Source organism: Sabethes cyaneus, chromosome 3 (genome assembly GCF_943734655.1).
Source record: "Sabethes cyaneus chromosome 3, idSabCyanKW18_F2, whole genome shotgun sequence".
Lineage (NCBI taxonomy): Eukaryota > Metazoa > Arthropoda > Insecta > Diptera > Culicidae > Sabethes > Sabethes cyaneus.
The window spans coordinates 95,150,016-95,174,052 of record NC_071355.1 but is presented as its reverse complement, the minus strand read 5'-3'; the positions used below and the strand labels follow the sequence as shown (position 1 = coordinate 95,174,052).

Here is a 24,037-nt window from a genome sequence, read left to right as displayed (position 1 = left end):
GTATAAACGTCCTGTTGAGAACTTGATCCTTCTTTATCGATAGAGTTCACAGGCGGCTTTTAGAGTACAGGACAGTTACGGGGCTAGCGCAACGATCCCACTGACACTATTGGTACGTTCTTCTTGAAATAATGTTAAAAAGCTTTAAAGGGTGTCCCACATCAAATTGAACCACGGAAGAAACGCTGTAGAAAATTACCTAATTGACCTATCCAAACTTTCAGAAAACAAGATATAACCCATTAGTAAGCTTTTGGCATATTTATTTCATTTAATTTCAATACTATAACCGTATACTCGCACCTGACGCTTAACTTCACTTTAAAAGTTTTGTACAACCTGGCTGCAGCTTCATCTGTACGGAAACCCACTTTTTCTTCACGTCTTCCTCACATTTGACCTCCTTGGGATGTTTCCGTAATGTCTGCTTGATAATAGTCTAGTATTTTTCGATGGGCCTTAGTTCCGGTGCGTTGGGGATTCATGTCCTTGGGTACGAAAGTGACCCCGTTGGCTTCATACCACTTCAGGACATCTTTTGAACAGTGGCACGTAGCTAGATCCGGCCAGAAGATCATAGGGCCTTCATTTAACATGAACAGAGGAATCAGACGCTTCTGTAGACACCCCTTGAGGTAGATCTACCCGTGTACAGTCCCGGTAGTCACGAACGGCGCACTCCGTTTGCCACATGAGCAGATCGCTTGCCAAATCATGTTTTTCTTGGCAAACTTTGAAAGTTTCTGCATCCTTACTTCCTCCGGAACATCAAACTTGTGCTAGGCGGTGAAGTACAGTAGCCCTGGAAGCTGCCGGAAGTCCGCCTTGACGCATGTCTCATCATTCGTGATGAGAGAATTGTGGATTTTGCAGGTGCCTGCGCAAAATAAATTCGCGACGTTGATTTTCAGGTGACGCCATTTTTTTCCAATTTTCGAAAAACTGACCGCGATAAAAATAGAGTGTAAACAATACACTTAAAACTACTTCTACTCAAATTTTCAAGAAAAAATACCCAATGGGTAATTTTCTACAACGTTTCTTCCGTGGTGCAATTTGATGTGGGACATTCTTTAGACTGTTCCTGCTGTCTCACTGTTGACTATTTTTCTCTACACAAGTAATTTGGGAAAAATTGTGGGCTGTTTCAATGGTCTTTTTAACAAAGTTCCGTATAAACCATATGTTCTGCCTTGTATTCCGAAACGACGTGACGTCTACTGAGAAAGTCTAGGTAAAATGATTAGATAGCTTTCTTTTGGTGAAGGAAGATCTGTTTTATCCTACCGGATTCCAGAGTTATTGATTAATACAGATCCGTACTTCTGGCCGTGAGCAAGAACCACACTATTGATATCCACATTAAAAAATCGTAACTCAGCGGCATTTGAAAATATTGAGATATGGAATCTTTTTGCAATAAAATCTCCGGTTGGAACCATTTTTCTGAACCTAAAACTGTTCGGATCAGTGGTGGATCATTTTATCAGAGACAGAAAGCGCAAAACAGACACGAGAACAGTCACCAACATCATGCGTGAAGTCAAGAAGAACCCAAAGCCAACCGTCGGCGAGTTCCAGAAAACTCTTCAGCTACCCAGATAACACAAAATCGTAATAGAAAGTTCACATTAAATCGTTTTCATGTCAATTTTACATTGGAATTGTATAATGATTAGAGTATGTCAAATCGAAGTGAACATTAAGTTGTTTTGCAGTCGTGCGTGTCCTCATATACAATTCATGACTGTGAATTATAAAGCAGTATAGACAATTGCAATATTTGATTATATCTTAATCATATATTCAGGAGTATTTAGTTGCGTGTTATAAAAACTACACAAAATAGAATTACAAATAGTTGTCAAAATTTTCGCACGTATATCGCCTCCACTTTGGTACATATATGTTCTTATATGGCGTGAAATATAACTTTTTCGTTCAGATATGATTTCGTACATCTCAGTTGCAATCGAGATATACAAACCAAATGGTTTACTGGGTATCAGTTTCCGGTCGAACTGTTCGTCGCCATCTCGTAACACAGGGGTTGAATAGTAAAGTTGTCCGAAAATACCCATGTATTTATCAGCAAGGCAAACAAAGTCAAACGGGTTAAGTTTACTAAGGAGCATGATTATAAAGCCCTAGAGTTTAGGAAACGGTCTCTGTAAGGATGAATCAAAACTCCAGGTGTTTAACTGAAAATGGTGGGTTTGTGTGTGACGCAGATCGGGTGGGGAGCATCAGTAGCGCCACATCAAGGGCACGGTGAAGCATATAGGAGGAAATGAGATGGTCTTAGGGTTTTTTTTGTGGGGTGGAGCCGGGAGTTTTATAAAAATCGGTGGAATAATGACGGCAGATCCCTACATCAACGTCCTGCGGGAATATCTGGAGGTTTCACTAATCCGACGGCCCTTGAAGAAAAGTTCGTATTTCAACAAAACAACGACCCGAAGCATACTACCACGAAGACCAAGTCTTTCTTCCGGTTGTGTCGGATTAAATCGCTGGAATGAAATGACAAAACTGATGTTGCCAATAAAAAAACGGCCAAAGGACACATTAATTATTAAAATATTGTTCTTTTAATTTAATTTTAAGTGGGCCCTCTTCTGTCTAATACCAGCTATGGCCAAATAATGCACAAACACAGTTTTCCAGATAAACTGACGTGACACTCTCGAGCCCCTTCGAGACGCGACGAGGCCTGAGACAAGGTGACAAGTTATCCTGCATGCTATTCAACGTCGCTATTGAGTGGGTGATCCGACGAGCGGGCATCGAAATGCGTGGTACGATTTTCACTGAGGGTAGTCAACTTCTAGGCTTTGCAGATGACTTTGATATCATGGCAAGGCACTTTGCGACGGCGGAGGCAATATAGAAGTATATAGATGAGTTCTCGCGAAATTTTTCCATAGGACCTAAGTAACATTGAGAGACTCTCTTTAATGTCCCTCTCTTCTGATTATTGCAACGACATAAATGCGTTTTAACCAAAGTATTCTTAACGAATAGTTAGCTTGTGACGCCAGCAACCGATTCATGCAAAGCTGATGTATGGTGCCTTTGCATCGCCGTAATAAGCGAAAGAGAAGAGACCCGAAGAAGATCAATCATTGTTACTTAGGTTCTTTTGAAGAGTTTCGCGAATTTGAGATCGCTGGTGACTGCGATCTACAGTTTTAGCCTTTGTCAAGAGTTATGCCAAATTCATGTTATGGTTAGCCTCTCGTAACATTGCTTTGCTCGCTGTACCGTCCAGTATTCCGGTCATGAATATCGATTGCACCATGGTAGCTTCGGTTTCGAGACTAACACTATCAGTGCTCAACGATATTTTGCAAATCTATTGCAAAATCGTTTAAAGATATGCCTGCATTTTGTTTCCACAACTTGCGGTCCCATGGCCTACGCTTGTAATAAACTCCAATGCCTTTTCAACATCCGGAGTTTTGTTTAACGCAAAAAAATATCCACGGTCTGCAAATTTGAGCTTCCATTTAGCCCAGGCATGTACAAAAGGTATTTCCCTTTCACTCTTTTGTCCATTACTGCCATCTTTGTTTCGTTCTTTGTCTGAAATCGACATGCGGTCACGTTATCACAAATCTGGTGTCGATATTAAACATTTCTCGCGTCACTTTTGATTTCGTCCAATGTAACAATTCCACCATATTGAGAAAAACGAGATCGAAGTTCTTCGAATTGAACTTTAAATTGTTTCAAAATGAAATAATTTTCAGTCATTCACTCAACGTGGTTGATGAATAATAACATTCAATATTTAACGGAGATTTTAAAAATCTAATTAAAACTAAGCAGTTTTGGTTTATTATGGAAAAAGTTACATTGGACTGTTTACCATATCATGCTGTACTTTGGACGGTTTTATTTTTCCAGGCTATTGCACATAAATTAAGCGAGATCACCGTAAAATTCGTGCGTTGCCGTGCTACGCTATTTTCGAGGTTATTTTTCAATATTAGACCGCTTGTTTCACTTAAAATGCATAAACAATGCGAAAAAAAACTTTCACTTGCTAAACGTCCAATGTACAGATTGGGTTTGTTTTGATTTTTTTTGCACTTTGGACATCAGATGAGGACGACCGAAGTAACAGTCAGTCATTCGTAATTCGAATGTGCACATTGGACATTTTGATAATGCTAATTTTTTCACCTCAAAATAATTCTATTTGGGCAGGTGTTTTTGTATAACATAGAGTTTAAAAAGAGCAATAATTTGTTGTGATAAACCGGATTTGTTTACATTTGTTACATTGGACGAAATGAAAAGTGACGCGAGATTTGCAATTCGCGAAATTTCCACTTTTCGAATACTTTTCTAAACCGCGTTTTATTCTCGTTACCAGTACTGTTACGATCGAAGTTGTAAGTTAAAGGCGTTCGGATACCACGTTGATAAAGAAGACACGACTGTTAAGCTTCGGAGGTCAGAATTTACTAATCTACTAATCAAATTATTTTACTATTGTTCTCCCATGTAATGAGAATTGATCATCTCCTCTAAATCAACAACACCAGTAAGAAGATCAAGCAGTGCAGTCAAACAGGAAATGGGACCTACTTTGCCTTTCGCAAAACGCTACGATCAAGAAGCATACTCTGCCGTACAAAGCTGACGATGTACAAAACTCTTATTAGCAGTTCTTTTTTAACTTGAAGCCGTGACGTTGCTCAATGCTCATGGAGGACATACGCGGCCTGGTCGTGTTCAAGCGGAAGATACAGGAACCGCAGAGTGGCGGAGACGTATGAATCATGAGCTGGTGCACTGCTTGGAGAGATTCTCAGTGTACACCCGTCAAAAGCTGATAGGTTACGGTGGGCCGGACACGTCGCGAAGATGCCGGACGACAGTGCGACGAAAACAGTTCTTTTCAATAACCTCACCGGCATCAGGAACAGTGGGCTCAACGTGCAAGATGGCTCGACCTGGCGGACAAAAGGTGAGAGTCATGCTATAACTCCAATTCGCCTGGAGAGTTTTCCGTCAAACTTGGCACACATGTTCCCTAACATAAGGGAATCAGTACTGGGGAGTTTAGGGGAGGTTTCTAACAAGGGGAGGCCATAACTCCAAAACGCCTGAACGGTTCTTCATCAAACTTGGCACGCAAAGTTGACAAAAGGAAGGCTGTCCCCAACAAGGAGGGGAGATCCAAATAAGTAATAAGGGTTGCGCTTCTTTTGCAATTTAGATCGATTGCAGTGGTGCAAGTGACTGTGAGAAAAGAGAGTTCCTCCGAGCAGGGATATATTGTTTCGTTTCCGTTATACTTATTTTCAAAGAGCAAATCGGGAACTGACAAACGGAGTAGACACATTCAAATGAAGAAAAAGAGTTTTGTTTCTTGCATTATGAAAATTTTCGTTAGAATAATAGATGTACAAGTGACTGAGAGACAAAGAGGCCCCAAGTAAGATGTGGTAATCAGCTAGTACAAATATAAAAACAAATATCGTTTGCTGCCTTCGACGCTGGTTCAACAAGCCAGTTGTGATAGGTTTGAATCTCCGCTGGGAGAGGATCTTAGAATTGAAGAAGCGTCTATGGGGTAATGAAGAAATCAGCATGAAGAAGGAGAAACCTGAAAATAAACCCATGTTAAGTCACTTAACATGGAATGGCCCTAACGCTCTAATGGGTAAGACTGTATGTAGCTGTAGATGGCCTTCGCATTTGAAGTTTCTGAGTCACATACGAAATTAGTTTTGAAATGACAATACGAGAAAATTATTCAGCACAGATTTCTTGATATTTTGATATTTATTTCACAACATTCTGAACATGCATTCAAAAGTTACCATCATTCCAAAACAAGAATTCAGCAAAATTCCAAAAACAAAAAATATTGCGAGAAAATTCACTTTTTTACTTCTGGAGAAAAAGGACATCTAGAACAAAATGATTCCTCAAGAATTTTCTGTGAGTGATTTACATACTTTATTTCAATTTTGTAAAAAGTAAACCCCCCACCATTAGTTCGCGCACGCACTATAACCAAGTTATAGTTCTGCAAAACTTGCTCTACTTTACCCACGTTCACCATACGCCAGTGCTATTTCCAATAGCCGTCCCTGGCGAGTCTACGCTACATCTCCCGCCCATGCACTAACCACAAGAGTGACTTTTGCACTTTAGAATTCAGCATGAAGGAAGGCTAATGAGGAGCCTGAGAATAACCCCATATTAAAAAAGCCCTTTGACATTAAAAGGCTTGATTCGACTAAGATTCGGACCCGCAGCCACTCTCGCTTGTCAAAGCAAACTCGGTAACCTTGTGGCTATAGAGCCTCCGTCAATTCTAACTGTATAGAAATCACAGGTATATTTTTTTGTATGGATGTTCCGCAACGCTTGAATCGTTCTCCACCAAATTTGGCATACGTGAGAGTACCAGTAATGGTGTAAATTCAAAACATTTCATTATTTTGGGATCCCGACGTAAGATCTTCCTCACTTCCTTGATACTGAAAAAGATCTCACATCGGAATCCCAAAATAATTAAATGTTTCGAATTAACACCATTACCACCAAATGTATTATTATTACATTTCATAATAAATTTTGCTATTTCTGTTTTTTTGTAGATGGTAATATTTTTACGAAGTATGAAATGCTAATATTTTTACGAAGTATGAAACGTATAACGATTGCTATATATGTTTACATTAATCGCTTATAGTGAACAAATGTGCAACCTTGAAAGTTTAGAAATTTCTCTATATCATAAAGTAAATAATAATGTTGCATTCAGAGTAAGAAGAACACCATGGTGTTTTACACGACAAAATATGAGTCAAGCACTGAATTGGGTTTCAGTTGACAAGTCTGATTGGCACCATATGTGAACAAAATTCAGTTGGTAAATAGATAGTGTGCCTGAGCCATCTCGACCCCCGGAAGTACTTGTCAACGTCATAAAAATGAAGCATGTATTAATTTCGATAGCAAACAACCAACACATTGTACTGACTGTGCGTGAGATAAAAGTCATCTATCGACCGACTCTCCGTTGATGGTAAATTGTGCCAACTTGAATGAAAGACAAACCTTTCATTTTTCGCAGAGAAAGATGTTTATCAGTCACGTGCAATTAAAAACAATTTAATTAAACCAAATTTGATTTCATCGCATTGTACATTGCATGTACGAAACGTATAAATTCATTAAACGCATTTGTGTTAGCGACTGACTAATAATGGTTTAACTTATTTTGTAGCTAGAATTCGTTCGACAATTATTTGGAGAATTGATACTTTGCGTGTTTGAATGATTGAACGCAGTCATGATTGTAATTAATTCTAGAGGCAGTAAAGTATCGCTGCTGCTCTTCAAATGTGAAAAAGTTTGGTGAAGAGGACATCGAATTATTGATTGAATGGGTTTGAACAGAATTGAACAACAATAGACAACAGGCACAACATTTATGGATGTTTTAAATTGTAAATACTGACTTTTTGAACAGCCAAAAAATCGAGAATGCGTCAGTTATCAATTGTTTATTTGGTAAAAATAAAACCAGCAACGAAACCAGAACCAACATTGCGTAACTGGTGTAATATTCCTTCCAAGTCATTGATTTTTTATTTTTGAAGTCATGATTGATATTAAATTGAACAGTTACAAGAAATAGGTGTTTTGATGCTGATGATTTAAACAGTATTTCTATTTTATTTTAAGTCGGCCAAGTTCCATTGATATAACAATGTTATTTTTAAAGATGGGAATACAAACCGCTTTTTGGGTGGCTTTTCAATTTGCGACCCTATTTTACGCTGCAATGCTGTTAACTTTATTTTTAATATTTTACATATTACCACTTTTAGTATTTTATGATACTTTTTTAATAATAATTTTATTCTTGGTTAAGAAAACTAATATTTTCTGTTTTGTACCAAGCGTAAGAACACCCACATTTACACGTAACACAAAACACAGCACCTATTTGTATTACAATTCATATAAAGTACTTTAAATTTATTTTTATAGTTAAAGAAACGAATGCATATCTCAAAAATATTATTTTCTAAACGAAACGTAGATTTAACAACATTTAAAATCAAAAGTTAGTTCAAACTGGTACTTACGTAGTGAAACAAATGTTAAAACAATATTGCAAGGCATAATATAGTTCATATAATTTACCTGATATTTAATTGCTATTAATAATGCACGTAAATATTTGAAAAATAATATTTTTTGCATGAAATTAAGCTAATCACAGCGATAAATTAATAAAAAAAAAATTAATGATACGTATTTTGATATAAAAAAATACACAAAACTCTTGCCCAACAAAACATGGGACGAGAAAAAAGCTCCGTTTTTACCCTCTCCATTTAGATTAAAATTTGAAGAACAAACAAAAACGTGGTTAGATTCATGTTTGGATCTTTAGAAAGCACTGCAAACACAAGATGCATGAATTTCTACTGATACATTTTCAAACAAGACTTCAGTTTTCAATCAGTTCTGTAAGGATGCGTGGTCTCTGTCTATGTGACTATGTATATGTTTTAAAATAGGAATAAATGTATCTATGGTCCACACTTCTACACAGTTATTATGTCCATCATATTGTGACTTTGTACTCGATTAAAAAATAAGAAATATTAGTGTTACAGCAATGCTTCTGTATTTTGAAAATATTCGTTAACACCGTTATGACCGCCAACTAAGCACTTGCAAACCACAAAAATAAAAACTTAAGTTTACGACTAAAAACATCTTTTCAAATCAAAACCAACTGTGGTTTGTGTATATGGCCGAATTAAATTCAACTTATATACGATGAAGATTTGAAGAGGGTAGCCGAGTGCCTTGTGAGGATAGGAATTTGTACAAAAACAAACAACAGTAGGTAGGTATTGGCAACGTTAGCGACTCTGTTACGCAACTTCTATACGCGTATTGCAAAGCCGTAGATAAACAACTGCCATTCCTGTATACCTACTTGTTGAATCAAACTGGTTCTGTTTATTTACTGCCTAAAGGTCACATTCTCTTCGATCATATGCAAGTAATGGCATGGTTTGCACGTATTGATTGTGGTAGATTTATATACCTGCGTTCATTTAAAAATTTAAATTGGATGCTACTTTTGAAGTCATACAATAGGATACACGATCACATTCACTCGAACAATTATCTCTTTTAGGAAGCTAGGTGCAGCACCCAAACCCAACGAATGTCATTTACGTACACATTCCTTTCTCTGCATGCAAACGTGTTCGATGGTTATGGGAGACATACAAAGCTTGCAGATTATTAAACTGGTTTTTGAATGCTGCACGGATGAATTTCGATGACAAGGCTTAGAAATTAACATAGTTTTAAAAATAACAAGTTAATTGAATTACGCTACCTGAGGATCGTTGTGAAAGTGGTTATTTGGCAACTGAGTTCCATTGGTGGCTCCAATAAGCTCCATTTTACTTATATTACATGCGTTGTCTGCTTTTGAAATCCATTTAACGATGCACGGATTTTCGCATATTCATTGGCCAGTAGGTGTGTGCCTTTGATATACGCAAGGGTGGGGTTCGAAACACTACATTTATACGCGCGTTGAAATCACGAGATTCCAGACTGGACTGGAGAAACACCGCACAACCACTGCAGCTGTTATCTTGATTTTTTGATTTCCGACTCTGGTTCAGCACTGAAACATGCACTTTTCTCGTTTCTGATCAATGCTGGTCGGGTTTCACGAACTGTTGCCTGATGTGAGGATATGATATGGACTGTGGCACACGATAAATTGCTGATGTTATGCTGGTGTCGGATTTCCCTTGTGTTTGTGAACCAAACCAGCTCTTTCTCTCACACATGTACCCTTCATAGCACTATACGGGGACGGATTTAAATTCCTGCATACTTTTCTTCAACAGAACGATGACCACGGCAAAAGTGTTTCCAAAACCTTGAATTGGTAATTTATTCTTTAGCGCAACATTACTCCTCTCTCTTCTTTCTTCTACACATAAAAGCGATTATACATTCACAAATACACTTGCAGGTCAAAACGATGCTGCTGGTTGTACCTGTGCAAAAAGGCAATGAGCGATAAAATACCTTTGCGTACACTTTAGTGCAATGAAACATAGATTTTCTAATTACACTTCCTCTACATTCACCAAACTTAGCACTACTGGTACACAGAACTACACCACCAAGCAAACACCCCCTAAAAAGAGGGGTTCGGTCAAATAAGCGAACGTAATCATTGGAATGTCGCAGCACGAATGTTCAGTAGAAAACTGGTTCTGGGCCGCTGTGCATAAAGGCAAAATTCCACACCTACGACTCACGCTGAACGTTGAGCTCCTGAACTGCCGTGAATATCCACAAAAATGACCCTTTCAATGAAACATACATCTAGACACTAATGCACCACATATCACAAATTTCTTTCTCAAAGAAAACTTTTACAACATAATCGCGATCATTTAGTGACAACTTTCCTTTTGATTTTTAGTTCGACCTAAAGGATCTTTCCAACAAATCAAGAGCAGCAGCAAATCCAAACGCGCTCGGCTCAACAGTTTGAAATAAAATGGACGCTCGGAAACAAGTTATGCCTCGAAAAGCTCAGAAAGCAAATGAAAGTTAAGCCAACGACGACGACGACGATGATGATGACGGCGGCGACGGTTGCTGCGGCACTGTGACGGGGAACCTCGGGACGCAGTGCAGAGACCTGGCAAGCAACAGGCTATCGAGAGAGCCCAGCCAGCGAAAAGCCTGCTACTACGGAGGAAGGAATGAGAAAGACAGAAATTTAAAAATCATTTCTTATTTGCCTCAACTGCGCCTATTACTCTTTGTCAGCTATGATTCTTATTCTGCTCTTTGCAACGAAGGTGACGACGATGACGAATCGAATACGAAACATACATTGAGATTTCCGAACAGGTAACCAAATACTCAGGTGTTACTTGCTTATATAATGAGCCCAGCATTTAAAGACCGAACCGCCTTGCGGCAAGAAATTTTTCAATATTGTTCAATCATTTTTGGTAGCCAAAATCACAAGTTTGATGAAATCCTGAGATTTGTACCAAAACAAAAGAAAATTGTAGCAAACTTTGTTTCACAGTTACATTTAAATCTATCAAGTTGATAGTATCGACTGGCTGTTTGGTTAAATCTAATGATAGTAAAAGTTTTTCCTAATCTAAACTCAAACATACTGGTATGAGACCTCATCAATCAGTATTCTAAAGCAATATTTCCAACAACTATAACGAAAATTTATTAATTTTGCACGAAATAAAAATATTAATTACTAATACTTGAAGTGAAATTTTAATATTACATCGTTTCAAAGATTCTTTTATGTGCCTGCAAGTCAACAAACATAAATCCACACATGTCCTTATCCACACTAGAACCAGAACTAGAACTAGAACTTTTGTATACAAATGTTCGAGACCATCATACCAGCGGTTTTTGAATCTGCAAAAAATATAAATATGTTCGAAGACCAGACTTAGCAGCCTGCTTTTAGAATACACGATAATTGCGAAGCTACAATCCTTATAACTCTTGCAGTCAAGATTCGAACATGTGACGACGGAATTGTTAGACCAGTGTCGTACCTCAAGGCGTACTAGGAGCCTTCAGATTCATATTTCGTTACAAAACCACAACAAAAACAAGCAAATAAACAGTAAGTAAGCAAATGTATAAGTTGAAAATAAGTATTACATATAAGTAGTGAAAAGTACATATTTTATGTGAAGAAGAATATCTCTTTTACAAGAATTACTTCAACACTACAAAAAAAGAAACAAAAATAGATGAACGTAATTAATATACACAATCAATCCAATTTTAAACAGCGCAGCTTACCACAGCAAGATACATTAACTCAAACTCAATAACAAATTTTAACATTTCTGTCAGACAAGGACTAGCACACCGTAGTGGTAGATTTTTGTTAGATCAACTCTTCAACCCATACCAATGCTCTCAATGCTTCTGCGTCACAAACGAGCACATACAGGCAGAACTGTTTCGGTTTGGCAATCAGGTTTTTCAGTATTTCGACCAGTTGAGAAGTTGTCACGCGACTTTGTGTTGCAAAGCTTCCAACAAGAACTGGACAACTGTTTTTGTGGCATGGATACTTTCGAAAAACTCGATAAGCCTGCATGCCACCAATTCTAAGTGTATTTGTAATGGCCTTTATTCTTTAAATAACATTTACTGTTTAGAAGAAATAAACTTTTTCAGAACGAGATCTGATCATGCCTCTTGTTTTCAATTAGACACGGCTAGCAGGACTAACTTTATGTTGGTGTAGCTACAGAATGCACCTGTTTTGATAAAAAAGTTTTAGTGGTGCGTCTGGCCCATGCACACACTTGAGAATTCTAACAAAGTATTGAAGTTCTCAATTTGATAATTTTTTTGTTTGTAAATACTCCGTAGTGCAAACCTGACGGAAGGAAAACCATTTTATATTTTTTGCTAGTAACCTCCATTTACTTTTGAGCGCCTTAAGAATATTCTATAGTAGAGAAATAAGATCACTATAAGTATTCCTGCGAGCTAATCATTGACATAACAGCTCAAAAAATTGATGTAATGAATTATTGAGTCTAACGTGACATTCAACTAAAGGCCCTTAAATTTTGCTTTATCAGGCGAACCTTTTGTACCTATGAATACAGCGATAAAATGCAGGAGAGTCTGACTTGTTGCATTCTTTTATGCCAGAAAAAACACAAACCGGAAATGTAAACACATTTTTCTCATTCTACACTTTTTGTTTTGCAGCTTGTTCGCTTGTTGGTGAATCATCCTGTAGCATTTTGGTCGGCGTATAGCAAAAAGTAAAATAAGTTGGCACGCTTATTTCATTGGTAATTAAAAATCAAAGTTACAATATATGTGAATTTCTAGAATTTTATCAAAACATAGCAATGCAATAATGTGCAGAAACGTCTTCATCGAAAAACAGTTTTTAAGACATATAGTACCACTTTTATTTACCTAATCATGTAGACGTCGTTCTCAGCAGTTTTTTGCAATGACAACTTTTTAAAAAAATTTGATGAGTATTGACCCAAAAACAACATTTTCTGAGTTTGGATTCTGTGAAAAAAAATTGAGAAGTTTCGACGAATCCTGAAAAAATACGAAAAAATCGCGCTTCTGAACACAGGCATACAAAGTGCCTTCGGACATAGCGTGATGTCAGGTCTTAGAAAAGACGTTTAAAAAAGAACACAAAAGAACATTTGTCTGAAGCTCAAAGCACAGACAAACAGACATAACACTCGTTTTCCATTCTTCGCACAAATTAAACGGTCATTTCAAATTTGGGCTTAGTTGGGAATGTCTTCGTTTGGTCAAAGTTCCGCTTTTTAAAGAAAGAAGAGGAATGCCCTATAAAAAATACTTGCTAGTTCGAGGGATACTTTGGTTGCTATTTGATATTTGGGAATGTCGATCATAGATGGTACTAGTGTTCAGGCAAAATGTGAGGTACGATAATTTTTGTTGTTTTTTTTCCAAGTGTTATGTCTGTTTGTCTGTGCTCAAAGTTTTCCATGATTACAAAAAGATTGAAACTTTAAAGAGAAAGATGGCGATTTTTGTAACCACCTAACCACCCTATCTCAGAAAGGGGCACTCTAAGCGCCATAATATAAAAAATGCGGTCAATTTTTTTTTAAAAGCTGAGAGTTCTGGTCTTGAGATTAATATCTATACCCCCCCCCCCCCTCTCTTTGAGCCACCTAGTTGGCCTAGTCGCTAATCTAGTAAGCCAGTCGCCGTATGCTCGAATCTCAGCTGGGAGAGGTTGTTAGAGTCAATAGAATCGTTGAACTGGTCACGCAATTGTTCTGTACCCTAAGAGGTGGCTGCGAAGTCTGTTGTATAAAAATAGAAGGTCAAGTTTCAATAACGGAATGTAGCACCTTGACTTTACTTTTATACATATACCCTTTATTTATTTATTGTTGGAATGTTGGTGTTGGGAATTTTCAATCATATTCCGAATATTTTCACATCCATCGACATATATATTTTTATAAAATGAAGAAATGTTTTATGAATTCGATTATCATGTTTTTTTGTTAGATTATAGTAACTTTAACAGCTTGGGTCATTCGCGACTTCTGCGAGGTTGGAATTTGAACCCGGATCCACGGCGTGAGGCGTGAATGCTAACCACTACACCGGGACTGACCCCCATCTTATTGACGTAGGACTACGTCTTTGATTTTTATTCTATCTATATGGGGGTGCACTTCAGAAAAACGAAAAGGGAACACGTAACGAAAAGTGGTTATAGTTTGCACGCTTATAACTCAGTCATCCGTCAATAGATTCCAGAGATCAATCAGAGATTGGTATCAATCGATTGAAATTTTTTCAAAAAATCCATTACAACACAGTAGATTACATGTTTACCTAACAGACGTTTAATAGTTGAAAAAATATTAGACGACCATTCATCATTTCATTATTTTCATTTTTTGCCTTCCCACGTCAATGCTTCCCTAGCACGAATAACAGAAATATGTAGGAGATGAGCCATGGGTTAAGCTCCCTTATGATTGTATCTAATTTACGCGCTAGAGAATCCGATCGAAAATTGTTGCGCTTCATCTGTTGCTGCTTCTCCGGATAAGGCAACGAAGACATGCAAATTCACCAAGCGAGACGCCAATAAACCGAAGAATCCATCGACTCATCCGCCAGCGAACGATATGGTTTTGGCTGTTATGCCATTTGCTGCGCATCGTCATTCGGTCAGCGGCTTTGGTAGGTGACACATCGGCAGGCAGCTTTCAAGTCACAACCGTGGCTTTATTCTAAAGGTTCCAAAACGTCTTTTTTAGGACGAACGAATTCATTCATGAAGAGATAAAAATTTTCTTTACGAATCGTAATGAAATTTCCAAATGTAGCTGTTTTGTTTAATCATGAAGAATTTTTTCTGATTAGAACCCGTGTCAAAATAGAATTGCTACTAATTGTGTTACGCGTCATGGATAACTTCAATATAATAAACTTCTAAAATAATCTAATTCCTTCTAGTAGACTTCGGTAGACTTCTGTCTACCGTACTAAAACGTATTGGACAAATTTATCTAAACGATCATAAACTTAAAAGTCCTATCCAAAAACGACTATCCTGATTACAGTTCCTACCAGTAGCGTTTGTCCGGTAAACAATAGTGTGAATCCTCACATCTAACCCATCTAAAGGACGAGAGTTGACAATGGACATCACGAGTCAGAAATTCGAGAATTCAAGATTAACAAACGGACCTTTCCAGGTCTACAATTTAAGTTATCTGAAGAGTTGAAATTATGAATTTCTCACATGTGAGAACACAATCTTTTAATGCGCAACTTGGGCATCTATACATGAAATTCATACAAAAATCACCGGACTGGCATCATTGGGAGACGAATTGCTCTACATTCGTAGTCCTACGTCAAGCCTGTGCCCATGCCACTAGGTATGGACCCTTGTACTTTTTTTAAAATATTAACTCTTATTACTATGTGATGCTATGTAGTCAAATCAATATGTGCAAGTAAAATACTTGAATGAAATTAAACTATCAAGGTTTTTAAGGTCAAGGTTTGAGGGAGGTCTGTATAGCCACACGGTTACCCAGCCTGCTTTGACAAGCGAGTGATTGTGAGTTAGAATCTTAGTAGAAAATCAGGCCATCCGATGTCGGGTGACTTTACTTTATAGTTGTCCGGGATTTTAGCAACATGTCCTGCACAACGAATCCATCCAACAATGGCTATACCTTCTGAATATTAAATTCGTCGTAGAGCGCGAGTCCGTGGTATACCATTCGTCTCCATAAACCGTTCTACACAACCTCAAAGATAGCTCCTAGCACCTTAGCTGTTTGAAAACTCGGAGTGCTGGTAGGTCCTCTGAGCAAAGTCTCAAACCCTCACCCTCATCATCCTCATTAACCCTCACACTCACCACCCTGGGCCTACCAGGAAAAGTACTGACCTTCAGTGAAGCCAATCTGATAATTTCCCACGTATCTTTTAATCAATGCTTTAGTGGAAAGATTCTCATCGTACATTCGGCGAAAGTCGGTCGGCAACGATGGGCCGGACACGTCGTAAGGATGCCGGGCGACAACACGGTGAAAACGTTAATTTTCAACAGCCCCACCAATGCCAAGAACAGAAGGGCCCAGCGTGCAAAACGGTCCGACCAGGTCGAAGACGACTCGTGACTTCTTAGATGCCTGGGTAATTGACAATGAGTGGCTATCGAGTTGAATAGATGTCACCTAGAGGTGCTTGAAACAGCTTGAAGCTTGAAATAGCATGAGTCTCTCCGGCTTTATGTTGACGATGACGACGACTATTGGTTAGTGACGATAGTCGATGGAAGATGACTTGGGAAATGCCTGTCAAATAGAAATATCAGGTTGCTGGTAGGAAACGTGCACCACGTGGCGTTGGTGTTGATTAGGAGTTAAATACTCGAGGAACTCTTATATAGCTTATATTGGGACGGTGTTGTCCGACCCCACAAGGGTTACTGCTGGCATAAGACAGGGCTGCGTTTTATCTTCGCTTCTGTTTGTCATCGTTATGGATGAGATATTAGTTGGAGCAATTGACAGTAGACCAAATCGAGGACTGCCTTGGAATCTTCTAACGATGGAGCAGCTAAATGACCTCGACCTTGCCAACGACATTGTCTTGCTCGCACAACGCCGAAGCGATATGCAATGTAAATGTAAGTTAGATGACCTCTTCGAGAGCTCCCAGGCAGCAGGTTTAACAGTCAATGTAGCAAAAGGTGGTAGTGAACGCTGACAATTCCACCAACTTCATAGTAGCGGAACAACAAATTGAGCAGGTAGACGCCTTTCAATACCTTGGTAGCCAGACAACGCTCGATGATGGTACCAAGACTGATATAAACACACGGATCACGAAGGCCAGGGGTGCCTTTGCAGGTCTGTGAAAAATTTGGCGCTCAAACCAGATCATTCTACGTATGAAACCCGAATCTTTAATTCAAACGCTAAATCCGTACTGCTGTATGTCTGCGAAACGTGGAGCGTCTCAGCGGAGACAACGCAAAAACTGCAGGTAATTATTAACCGGTGCCTGCGATATATCATTCGTGCCTGATGGCCTGACAACTGGATATCCAATGAGGAACTCCATCGTCGATGTCATCAATGGCCGATAGCCACAGAAATTAGTGAACGTAGGTGGAAGTGGATCGGATACACCTTGAGGAAAGTAGCGAATGAGGTCTGCAGAGAAGCACTCGGCTGGAATCCACAAGGACAGCGTAGAAGAGGCAGACCCAGAGGCTCATGGGGAAGCAGCTTAACCAACGACATCCGGGCTGTAGACGAGAACCTGTCCTGGGACGACCCCCACCCCCCTAGAAATGAGCGCTAGTTTCGCCAATGTGTATAATAGAAATCTCTAAATTAGTATTATAGTATTATATTGATATTTACAGTATTCACTGAATGAGTATTTCAATTACCGTGCAAAAAAATTTGTTTGTTTAAAACGGCCGTTCGTCGGCAATAAAGCACATAGTATAGTACTTCATGATTTATATTCGAAGTAGATGTTAAGGCAAACCACATGTTATTTATTTACAAATGCCAAATCTACTATGTAAATCCGCAATTTTGCCAGTTTTTCAATGCATTCATTTTTTCGTAGTTTTATTTCAGTTAAGTGTCGAAGTCTGTCGTATAAAAACAGAAGGTCAAGTTTCGATAACGGAATGTAGTACCTAGGCTATGCTTTGCTAATAGGCTCTACAGCTACACTTTTACGCTGCAAATTGTATTTTTTTGGGAAAACTTAGAAAATTTTATATAAATAAACACAATCGTGATGAAAAAATCAATATTTTATTTTTGAAAACTTTCGTCAAGCTACTAAATTTTCAACATTTTCAACCCAAAAAATGAATTAAGCGTGCAGGACGCCTATTATATCGTTGGTAAGAGGAAATGCTTATCAGCTTAGGGATTATATTGGCTCATTTCATTGGACCAGATTTTTATTTTTATTTTGAGGTATAAAAAATTCATGTTTGTCACGTGATTTCGAGACCCGTAAATCTCGCATGTGCACAGTATTTTTTTGATATAAATTAATACATTATGGTCCTATATGTAATATCATTACCAAGATATTAAATTTATCGAGGTGTATTTTTGATCTTAATGTTCGTAATTTCTAATTTTACAAGAAAATTTTCGCATATACAAGTTGGTCTCATATAACCGGTGCTTACATACTGAGTATCATTTCGAATGACAATTTAGCATTGTTTGCTTTCATGCCTCGCTCGTTGCATTTTTCCGAAAGCCGTTGTTTTTAAAGGTCATTTTAAATTCACTAGGGCACACTTAGCAATGACGCGTTTACAAACCGGAATTTATATTGCAGCGTTATAAACAAGGTATCTCGTGCGTTCGAGTGGTGAAATCGGTTACCTAGGAACATCACAGGCGTAATTTCCATTATATGATTATCGAATATCAAAAACCGAATAGCTTTTGTACATTTCTCTGATAAAGTAGTCAAAATTTTTAAGTATCACGTCCTCAAATCGTACGCGAGCTTGAATGGCAGTAATTACACCACCTACCTCGGTGGATCCTGATCAATTCCTTTCCACAAACAACAATTCCTTCCTGTGACAGTTGTGGATGAAGCAGAGGATTCTTCGGTCTTTAGTAGCAGCGTCGTGTGTCGGAATAACATTCCATTCCCTTCCAAATTGACCTGCATTGAACGTGGCCGGCTTTGCTATTGATCATCACAAAGAATTGGATCACCAGAAAATGCACACTGAGAATGATATGCTACTCCCAAGCATCATTCTAGATCTAGCTGATCTAGATCAACCGTAGCGGTCAAACTATGCTATGCTATTTTCAACCCAAAAATGAATTTTACAAGAAAACGTGACATGATTTTATTGTTATTTTCTGGATAGAAAATCTATAGGAATCAGTAAAAACATGCTATGCAGTTTTGTTTATGCAAATCGAGAGTGCTTATTTGATGCATTCCAATACCAAAAATAGAAAACTGATTAGTGTATTAGTTGAAATCAGTAGCATGTATTTTACTTGAACGTATGCAAAATATTTACCACAACATTGCATTGATTACATTACGAAATCAACTTCTCAATGATAAATACGTTTTCGTCAAAACGTCTGAACGTACACGTAGACTGCTTTATTCCTATTTCTCATCGCAGCAGAAATCAAGAGAAATGCACTTTCAATCGTATATAAAACCGCTGATCATATAGATAGTTATCATACAAATTACGTGTTAACTGTCCATAGGTATATTTGTAAAAAATGCTGGAGTGCTCACAAGCGTCAAAAGAGGTAATAAAAAACGACAAGTTGCACTGCTTCTAGCTTTTGCTATGCAGCAGATTTTACTAATGCAATGGTTTTCATTAAAAACTAACATGCTTTATATACCTACCTTCGATTTCCTTCGGCTTATATATTTATCATTTATTATATCTAAAATAGCCGCTGGTGACGGTATCTTATACCGCCTAATGCTGTCATTTCGTGCAACACATATTCCGGTGGAAGCAGTAGGGATCATTTGTCTCTGTTTCTGGGCCACCTGAGCTCCGGTAGTGAATTGCTCCAAATCTGCTGGATCGAACCTTTTGTTCTGTGGATTATTGGCCACAACAGGTATCTTATCGGATAACAGAGGCCATCTTCGCTGATCGGAATGTCTCCACATTTCCACGGGTTCTTCCAAAGGCATGGTAACTTGATTTGTTCGCGGTAACGTGGTTAGGTAGTTATCATTGAAAGCTTTATAGGTGGGTGTCAATTTACGATCTATTGTCATAGTCGATATTGGATTTACACCCATTCTCGTCAGATGATAATTATTATATTTTCTTTGTTCGCTGTTCAAAAGATCTCGACGCAGTTGGGGTGTGTATGTTTTGTATGAAATTGGATTTGGTTGTTTCATATTTTCATAAGTAGCTGCGAGGAACATGTTATCGTAAAGACGCCTTTCAGGCGCATTTGGCAAGCATAACTGCTGCTGATACTTGTACCCACAGAAATCTGGCGGGAGCGTGCTAGCACGATGACCGTTGTATTGTGGACTCGATTTGAAGAATTCTTCGGCCGGATAGAAATTTTTTGTCGTTATAGCAGACGAAACGTACGAATTTCTTTTACGTTTTCCCTTGCTTGATGATGTACTTGATTTCCTTTTGTGACGATGTGAACTCCGATAACTACCCACGCTATTTGATTTTTTAATACTCGTAACGCCCACATTGGATTTCGGGCCTCGCTTCATCCAATCAGGAAGTTTCATTGTGTTTTCCTTTTCTTCTAAGCAAACAGTTAGTCAAGGATAACGCCTAAGACATTGCTAATTAAATTACATTCAATCACTTCACTACTTCTCACCAAATCACACTGTTTAAACTTGACCGCTTAATTGATTTTTGCTGACCTTTTAAACATATCACTAGACCTAATTTTGGCATTACTGCACATATTGCGTACCTTCACATATTACTCCCCGCAAACAACCAATTATGAAGAAAGAATAAAATAAAATCCGCCCCTCCGTTGGAAAGCTTTTTCAAAGCAAACACCGTTGACTGATCGAAATCCACCCCCTTGGAGGAAAAACACACAGAAATACAACCGATACAACCTTTGCTCTTTCACGCCCGGCACACGACTGTCGACTGAGTACTAGGGACGATACTCTTACCGAAAGGTATGAAACGGGAACCAGACACTGCTTGAAACTTGGAGTAACGATATGATATGACGGCTAGGCGCCGGTCAGCATATGTCCAATGAGATAAAAAGTAAAACTTCCACCAAAATATTTCAATCCAATTCAGTGTGTCTAGTTTTTGACTTAAAGGAGCCAAAATACCCGAAAACAATTCTTTTTTACAGTATAGGTATAAATAAAAAAAACTCTTTCGAACCGGCCTTAGAAATACGTAGTACTCGAATAGGAAATAACCAAAAACTTGATTCATACTATCTTGAGTCAAGTTAGAAGTATCATGTTCTGTCATTTTATTGCAAAACAAAACGGAAGTGTTGTATTTCAAAACTATTTTGATAATTCGTTAACAATAAGAATTTCAGGAAGCATTTCAACATCTACAGCATACAGCGATTGCGCCAAACTCAACAATCAACCACAAGGATTTTTATCCATATCAGCCTAGCGGTAGGAGACCCTATTTTCACGTTAGTAATTTAAAATTCATTTGACATAAGATTTTCATTGGCCTTTGCCCTGAATGTTAAAAAGGTGAATACACCACAAATCAATGAAAGTTCAAGTAAACTTAGAAAATCTTTTCATAACCTAGTAACGAAATAGTTGAAAGCTTAGAATAATTCAGTTTCTATTTACTACAAATTTATGAATTGACATATTATCTATAGATAGCGCAGCAAAGCCTAGGTGCGACATTCCGATATCTAAACTTGACCTTCTGGTTTTTATACGATAAACTTCGCTGCCAGCTGTTCGAGTACAGGACAATTGCAGGGCTAGTGTTACGATCCTGTTAACTCTAAAACAGCCTCTCCCAGCCAAGATTCGACCCTGTTAGACCAGCGTCGTACCTCGAGGCCAACTAGGAGGCTTATTATCTATAAATAGGAGTTGCAATTTGAGGTATTTTTTCAATTATATTCAGAAATAAACCGCGAAATCAAGATTTGTGTATCTGACGTTTGGAACAATAGTTATACAGTAAATTATTAACAAAGTTGGTGTATCGACCTTACACACGACTGTGTCACACAGTCTCGGACGCCTGCATCATCTCATTTCTTTCATTTTCACAATGGACAAATCGCCAGCGTAAAATCAAATTATCGGTTGCTTTTTCCAGCGACATGCGCACTTTCAATGTTTTCTTTATGTTGTATGCCAAACTGGTAGGTGCGTACAGTGGTTTTTGCTTTACCTACGATAGGAGGAAAGCTATCTGTCGCCAAAAATTCTCACCTCCCCTTCTCGACTTATTTTACCATCACAATTGATGGTTCGGAATGGAATTGATTTTCTCAAATAATGCCCAAAAATAAATGCACTTGCAGCAAATAAGAAAACTAAAATCGAAAACATAGTTCACTTTTCCAACAGCTTTTTTTTTAATTTTTTGAAATTGATCCAATTTTTATAAATTGTAGTTGCGCTTGCTGACGCGAGATTACGGTAAATTTTATTTTTTTTAATGCCGATTGTGAATAATTACAAAACTAATCACTTGAAGAAATTAAAAATGGGTATTGCTTAATATAATACAACATATAACAAGCTAATATCCGGAAAACCCAGCAGCCATGAAACTGTAGTTCTTTATTTGTTGAGCTCTAAGAAAAAAAAAACACTAACTATAGCCGCCACAGACACAATCATACGTCTAGGACAAATCTATCGCTGTTGTCAATCAAAAAACGAACGCGCCTAAATGCTATTCAAATAGGAATATTTAAGCTGTGAACCGTTTGGTGATTTTTGTATAACTTTATGCTAAAATTTGATAGTTATTTCTCTTAAAAAGAAGTACTAAACCTTCAACTTACAATCAAAAAACAAAAAATAGCCCTAACATGTTTCAAGGATTACGCATTGTTGGCAAATCATATATGCATCTAGGTAGGGCTCGGATCCAACATATCCTAGTTTGACCAAATACAACGAACCTAGAAAACGCACTACAAATGACCCCGATACCATCTACTTCTACGCTCTTTCCCCTTCACGCTTTATTCTCTTCCAAGAATACTATTCACATTCTTACTATTCACTTTCTTACCACTAAAAAATATCAATTTATGTTCCAAATTTCTATATTTTACGCATTTTTTAAAACAAATTGGTATGTCCGTTTCCCTTTCATGGACCATTGCGGATTACAATAAGATAACGACCGGGAATCCTAGTGTATTTAGCATTGAGAGGGTCCACTAATGGCGACATATTTTGCCTAGTTAACCGTATAATGGACCCTCACTGATTGAAAATGTCGACTTTAAGGCATTAATAATTGAATGCAGCTACATCTTTATAAACTGGAATGTGTGGCATGTTTAGTACTTTCTGTTTTATGTCATATGTCCTCGGAAATAAGAAGTACAAGCTAATAAACGCCGGAACTGTACCCGCGGTTTATTATAGGTAAAGGGTCCACTATAGGATAACTACCCCTATACTGTAAAGATAAGAGATGGCTCGATCACTTTGACTCATTTGACAATGCCGTTTCAGCGAAGCAAATTTTCAAAAATTTGTATTTGTAGAATTAGTTATAATCTACAACTTGGCTGAATGAAGCTAAGCTAAGCGTGGGTAACCAAACGAACGTTCACTTGGCCAGCAACAAAGTGACAACATTGCGGTACCGTAAATGCAAAAGACACAGCAAAACTATATTCAGCAATATGGTAGATGATAACTAGTTCTACAAATATCCCATATATACCTTTTTCAAATGTTGCATTCCCGTTATTTGTGATGCTTTACTATCACACTAGTATGCATTTATAAAAAACACACCTTACAACTGCACATTGATTTAAAAACTACAATACTTACGATTCGTTCGTCCTCCACAACTTGATCTGCCAGTACCTCGATAGCTTCATTCATCGAGTGATAATTTCGCTGCTCTTTTTTAGATTTACTGCGAATCAAATTGGAAGTACGGTTCTTAATATTAACTCCTTTTTCATAGAAAAAATCACTAAACGGTGGAGAACTAAACCGTTTCGGTTGCAGATAATCATACGGGGTTGGCTCGGTCGAACGATTCTCATTCGGGACTGAACCGCTTGAGGTATCCAAATTCTGCTGACCACCATTACCATTATTAGATACACTGTATTTGGAATCTACGTACTGATCGTAGTTATTTTTGCTACTAACACTATCACTGTTGGCCACGATG

At 38.0% G+C, this 24,037-nt stretch overlaps 1 protein-coding gene across 4 annotated transcripts in view; it reads right to left on the bottom strand.

The window, feature by feature from the left end:
• Positions 1 to 20,415, bottom strand: part of LOC128744777 (tight junction protein ZO-1) — a 39,185-nt gene extending 18,770 nt beyond the window's left edge. For 3 of the 4 annotated variants that reach the window (XM_053842014.1, XM_053842016.1, XM_053842015.1), the window contains exon 1: positions 9,401 to 10,716. In XM_053842014.1, the coding sequence (XP_053697989.1) occupies positions 9,401 to 9,466 (66 nt within the window). In that variant the 5' untranslated portion in view covers positions 9,467 to 10,716. Of the gene's footprint in view, positions 1 to 9,400; positions 10,717 to 19,542 lie in introns of those variants that run through there. The other variant, XM_053842013.1, reaches the window with a different exon arrangement.
• Between the last annotated feature and the right edge of the window lie 3,622 nt (positions 20,416 to 24,037).